The sequence below is a fragment of the Beta vulgaris genome, chromosome 8 (assembly GCF_026745355.1).
Source record: "Beta vulgaris subsp. vulgaris cultivar EL10 chromosome 8, EL10.2, whole genome shotgun sequence".
In the NCBI taxonomy this organism is placed as follows: Eukaryota; Viridiplantae; Streptophyta; class Magnoliopsida; order Caryophyllales; family Amaranthaceae; genus Beta; species Beta vulgaris.
In genome coordinates, this window is record NC_079209.1 from 41,195,764 (window position 1) to 41,201,928 (window position 6,165).

At 36.3% G+C, this 6,165-nt stretch overlaps 1 protein-coding gene across 1 annotated transcript; it reads left to right on the forward strand.

The window, feature by feature from the left end:
• The first annotated feature begins 492 nt into the window (after nucleotides 1–492).
• On the forward strand, nucleotides 493–5,717 carry LOC104901607 (uncharacterized). The gene is made up of 4 exons (XM_010689195.4): nucleotides 493–652; nucleotides 753–889; nucleotides 5,166–5,291; nucleotides 5,414–5,717. The coding sequence occupies exons 1-4, from the start codon at nucleotides 602–604 to the stop codon at nucleotides 5,583–5,585; spliced, it is 486 nt and encodes a 161-aa protein (XP_010687497.1). The 5' UTR covers nucleotides 493–601; the 3' UTR covers nucleotides 5,586–5,717.
• The last annotated feature ends 448 nt before the right edge of the window (nucleotides 5,718–6,165 follow it).

Consider the following 6,165-nt stretch of genomic DNA (forward strand, 5'->3'; position numbering starts at 1 on the left):
TCGAGCAACTTCTTGCTGACATTGGCCATTTTCTTCGTCGTTCTGTGATAGTCTATTGTGATAATGTCTCTGTTACTTGTCTCATTGCTAATCCAGTTCATCATGATCATAGCAAACATATTGATTTCGATTATCATTTTGTTCGAGAAATGGTTGCCAAGAGAGGTCTTATTGTTCGACATATTACTACACAATCTCAAGTTGCTGATAATTTTAATAAGGGCCAATCTACTGACTTGTTTACTAAACATTGTACCAATCTATGCGTTGTTTCATCTCGTAAAGATTGAGGATGTTTATTAGATTACATTGTATAGAAAAGGATAGTATAGTCTTTTATGCCTGTATTATAAACCTTATAAATATATTGAATGTTAGAGTTAACCTAATCAAGTTCATACAATTATTTTCCACTCTTGTACACATCTATTAGGTAATTTTACGCAAACAACCCTCATGCAACTTAGCTAAGTTGCTGGCGGTCCCCTCAAAAAAAAAAAAAGAAAAAAAAAAAAAGTTGCTGGCGGTGGGCATAGGCGGTGCAACAGTGGCTCCTATTCTTCGTTCGATCATACTTGTCTAACTTGACACTTAAGACGACATGGACATGACAGGGAAGGCTTGTTCTTCGTCTTCAGCTGCTATCCCAGAGGTGATTTTATCTTATTTTGCTTAATATTATCATTGCCATTTGAACTTCTATCTCCTTTTTTTTTTCTGGGGTTTGATACTTTGTTGAAATTGGGTGTCAGCAATATGAAGACGATGAAGATTTGATGCTGTATGGTGGTGGGTCGGGTTGGGTGGAGCCGAGAACATGGTGTGATCATCTCCCTTCTCTGACTTCCGATTTCTCTCACATTCCCACCCCTGACACTTCCTGCTTCAGGTCTATTTCTCTCTCCTACTACGATCTTTGCCCACTTCAAAACCATTCTACATTTTTTCTTCAGATCATCAAGAAAAGTACTATATCTAGTAAAGAGCAAAGTACATCTAATCAATAAGTTTGGTAATACTAATTTGTCTATAGTCAGATTTTTTTTGGATTGGTAGGATGAATTGCCCTACCGGACGGGAATATCTGAGAGTGGGGGTGGGGGAAATCCCTACCTTCAAAAGTGTCCCTTGTGAGAATTGAACCCCAACATCAAGGTTGAAAGGGATGATCCCAATCACTAGTCCAGGCTTAGTTTGGTTTGTCTATAATCAGAATATATGTTGGATTTTTATATATTACTTTTTGTGTGTAGATATACTACCTTCTGTATTAATACACTATTGGTTTTGCTGATTATACCACCAAAAATGGTTGAGAACAAAAAATGTGCGTAACAATTCTGATTTAAGCATTTGTCCTCCTACTATCCTTCTTTTTTACCTCTATTAATTAATTATTATGTATGATTTAATTGTATCTAACATCTATATAGTCTTATTGCATGTTAGGTTCAAGTCATGGAATAGAAAGGGGAATAGAATTGAATAGAGGGAGGGAGTGGTTACAACGATTGTTACATTTATTGGGTGTTTGGTTCCACTATGGGAAGGAAACATATAAGTGGGGGATTGAGGAGAGTTATTGTAATGTTTTTATCTTGAGGCGGAGACAGGTAATAATTGTGTGAAAATAGTTACCCTTAACAAACTAAAACTATTACCTACACCCCTCCTGCTGAACAATGTGTAAAGGAAACGGTTTCTTGTTTTCGTTTCCTACACTTGATGATCTCATACGGTCATACCAAACATGACTTTAGTGTATTACAATGTACTATATATAATTATATATATAATGTCTCAGGTACCTTCATATTGTGTTTATACTCACCGATCCAATCATCGCTATGGTCTATATTTTCCTCGATTCCAAAGTCCTGTCACCCTTGTTGTTGTACGTGCATGTTTATTATTTTGAGCAAGAAATGTTTTCTTTGAGGATCTTCTTGGAATAGTCTCTAAAATTCTAGTTTCGTATATCACATTTTCAATTCATGACTTGGTGTATTTTTCTATGTTTCATCTGAATTGACCAATTCAAGAAGAATTATCTGAGTAGCCAATAATATTGATGAAAACAGGACTTAGTGAAATGTGTTATCTGGCAGATGGGTGTAACCTTGTACATCCAATTTGCTTGTGTCAAACATTTGCATAAAGTAATTTGTTTACCTCTATGAATGTTATGCCGAAACAGATATATGATATATCACTTGTTTTATAGACTGTGGTTGTTGCTACTTCTAGGGTTTTTATAGGTACCACGTATGTTTGATGCTTAGGAAACAGCTTCTACATGCTAAATTTTAAAATCAGAACATTGACTTAAAAAGTTAGAATTTTGGGTTTGAGAGATGAATGCGGGAAAGATTCTAGGATGCTCTTTGAGAAGGTCAGATACTGTTCCTTACTGAACTTGCCCTTTATTATTAAATGCCTTCTTGATGGAGATTTTAAGTAATTTATAGTAACTCTATTAGGAGCATTCCACATCTTTATTTCCAGTGGTAGTTTTGTTCTCTTTAAAGAAAATGGGGAATGTCTGAAGAGGGAATGGTCATGGACCATAGATGATATGGGCTACATTAATTGTGTGTTTCGAGTGGAGGAGTTCAGAACAAGGCAGGGGAGGGACTATGCAGAGTAAGGGATCAATTTTCCTTTCCTTTTTTTTATTGAACCAAATCTGTCAATGTTTTATTGATTCGTAAGAAATATCTGAGCCCACTCATTATCTCCTCTCCTTCCGCTGAGATCTGTTTACTTCACTTCCCTTATAATTGCTAACCATATTCACTATGAGTACTGAGGTTAAAGAAGATCTATAAGTTAACAACAAGATGCAAAGGCAATGAGTGAAAACTTAACCAGCATATATCAGCATTAAGATGTGCTCTTTTATGCTTGTGTTGATTGAATGTTTGTTTTTACTTCTCTCGTTTGATCTTGAAAATTGGGTTGGTTTGGGTCAAGAATTCGCTCCTTGCCTCATTAAGTTCCTCTGCTTCGTTTGATTGAATGTTTGTTTTTACTTCTCTCGTTTGATCTTGAAAATTGGGTCGGTTTGGATCAAGAATTTGATCCTTGCCTCATTAAGTTCCTCTACCTCTTACTGCTGTGTCATGTTCTAGAGGTGCCATGTGAAATACTACATACATCTAGGATAAAAATCAATCAGTACAATTTCGGGCTACACCTCTGAAGTGGCCGGACATTTCAGGGGTATCCTTTGCCTATTACTTGTATATTCCATGTTAGGCTATATTATCTACTACCTCCATTCTAAATTACCTGACAACACTTTGACAACAAATTTTTGAGAGCTTTTTGGTCAAAGTGTTGCAAGTAATATGGAACGGAGGAAGAACATGTTAATCAGAAGCTTCTTCTTAAAGTAAAGTATATGCAGCTCTGACATTAATATTCTCTCTCTCTTTTTTCACTAATAGTATCACTTGCTCTTTGCCTATATGATGTATGTGACATAGGAAACGAAGTGAAATGCTAGTTGTGCCTTGCCTTTAGAGTTTAGCAGACTCATTTTATGTGTCTTGCTGCTTGGTTCATTAGTTGGAGTCAGCTTAAGCGACACCGTTGTTGAAGTCTAAGCATAATCTACGTAATTTAAATTTTATCGTATGTACCCATGTCACTCTCGACACTCTTACAAGGGTGTGGAATCCTTACCCATCACTTCTATTTCCATATAGACGCTGCAATTATCTTTGACCACATATTCTTGGAGAAAGAATGAGAAAAGAGGAATAAGAAAGTGTATAATACTTCCTCTATTCCATATTAATTGCAACAGATACGGATTTGAAGGAGGTCATGTGAAGAGGAGAGAGATAGAGATAAATAAAGAGAGGAACCCATGTGATAGGAGATAAATAGAGAGAAGCATTACCAAATAAGGTAATATTGTAGTTAATGTGAAACTTTCAGATAAGGGAAAGGTTGCAGTTGATATGAAATGGAAAAATTGTAGAGGTGCTATCACATGAGTGATAGAATTTTAACAAGAATTAGCCGACATATGAACCTGATTCATGTATCTCAATATCTTGAAAAGTTCTGTTTAATCAGGCATATGTTTTCTTGAATGCCTTTCCCCTGGCTTCTTTCACCCATGCCCCATGTCTGAAATTTCTAGCCTTAGTGCATCTTAACAGTTGGATATGTACCCGTACCCTATATCCATACCTTTGGCTAGAGTAACATAGAGCATAACCATTCCTTTTACAATGCGTCAAATGTAAAATCTGCGACTTTCTAAATATGAACTTAGGAAGAAGTGTAGTTTATTTTGGAATGTTTGTCCTTAGCAAACATTTATTTCATTTTTTTTTTTGCATTTTATTGCATGTGGGCTATAGTCTTAAAGTAGTGGAACATAGAAAACAAGTAAGCAATGTTTTTACTCAAGGACATTAGGCTCTATTCTTAGTGATTGCCATAAAGCTTTGAGCTGTATCTATGCATATAAACAAGAAGCTAAAAGATGTCCCCTGCCATTAGTTAGGATAAAAGTATAACTTTGTTCTCTTTTTTGCTTGCTTCCCTATCTATGTTTATTGATTATTGATATCAACATCCTGTTTTTTTTTTTTTTTTATCATGGGGTTTTGGGGTTCAGATGTGAGGAATGTGTGTCTTCCTGCTGATTTGTGTTTCCTGTTGTTGTACAGTCTATTAGGATATCACTGAAGCTTGGTGTTCATGTCCAAGAGTAAGTTATTGTGATGGGGGATTCTGGACTATATTACTTCTGGCTCATCTGATAACATGTAGGAAGATACAAGACTAGCCATTCTTACACGGGATCTTAACTTGTTAATGGTACCTTGCTTTAGCATGGAATTTTAACCTTAAGCCCAATATATCTAGATAAATTTGTTAAATCTATTTTCAGTTATGAATTACTCAACTTGATGAGTGTATTTTATCTTATGCATGCCTCCCCTATATCTTCAAAGTTTGGTCTCTCTGAGTCTCGACACAATTTTGATTAAGATTTGTGCCATTTAAGTGTGTATTCAAAGTTTAGTATTGAAGTGCGTATTATTTGAAGCTGTTTATATGATAATTTCTTTGGTGACCAAGGCTGAATTTTCTCACTATGATTTCTTAAATGCTTATGTAGTGTCAGTGTTTCTGATTTTCAGGTGTCATCACCCTGCTGAAAACTGGTTATGCTTGTTCTGCAAAGATGTCCTCTGTAGCCGATTCATAAATAAGCACATGCTTGCACATTATGAGGAGAAGGGCCATTGTCTAGCACTTAGCTACAGGTACATTTTAACACACATTTTTAGGTCATTGGTTGAATGGGGATGTGGATAGTCGAGATATTGATGGTTTTTTGTTTCACTTCTTTATTTCTGATGGTTTTTTGCTTTTATTTGGCTGACAGTGACTTGTCGGTTTGGTGTTTCGCTTGTGATGCATACTTGGATGCTCAAGTCATTCAAAAGCTGCGTGTCGCATATGAAACTGCTTACATACTGAAATTTGGAGAAGCTCCACCAGTCCGCACGGTTGAATGCATGCAGTTGGAAGACACGAGGACTGGCAATTCATGCTAGTGGTGGCTTGTATATAGAAAGGAAGACCGTGGCTAATGTGCACTTTAGGCTAAAATAATGCTGCAATTTAGTAGTGTAAATCTACGACTAAGCAATACTTTGGTGAATGGTGACCATCGTCATTTGTTTTTAGCATTTGGTAGTATTTTGCTAGGAACTTATTTTCCTAGCACACAAGCACCGAAAGAAAAGCACAAAAAAAGTAAACAGACGCAGGATAGTTAATGTATTTAGCAAAGATCAGAGTAATCTCTCTATTACATCCCTCACATTCGAGAGGTGAGGACTCTCCCAAAGGTAATATTTCTCTCCACAATTTTCTAATGAATTTCTTAGGCTGAGCTCAGCTCCTATTTCTGTACACCCATTTCTCTTTCTTACATCACTTTCTCTCACTATATCATTCTCTAACAAATTCAGTTAGAAAAACTCGGAGAATATTTCCTTCTTCCTCCACTCTGGTGCTGCAAGCTGAATAGTGGCTTCCACATTCTTCTTATGCTTCCTTCTCACACACATGTATAGAATAGGAGGGGTGTAATCAGGTGAGGTCTTAGCAATACCCCCATCCAGATTAAGC

Excerpts from the sequence above, each read along its gene's own strand:
- LOC104901607 (XM_010689195.4), top strand. The coding sequence starts at position 602 with ATGGACATGACAGGGAAGGCTTGTTCTTCGTCTTCAGCTGCTATCCCA. Across the intron at positions 653-752 it reads CTTCAGCTGCTATCCCAGAG|CAATATGAAGACGATGAAGA; the intron begins GTGATTTTATCT and ends ATTGGGTGTCAG. Across the intron at positions 5,292-5,413 it reads TGTCTAGCACTTAGCTACAG|TGACTTGTCGGTTTGGTGTT; the intron begins GTACATTTTAAC and ends TTTGGCTGACAG.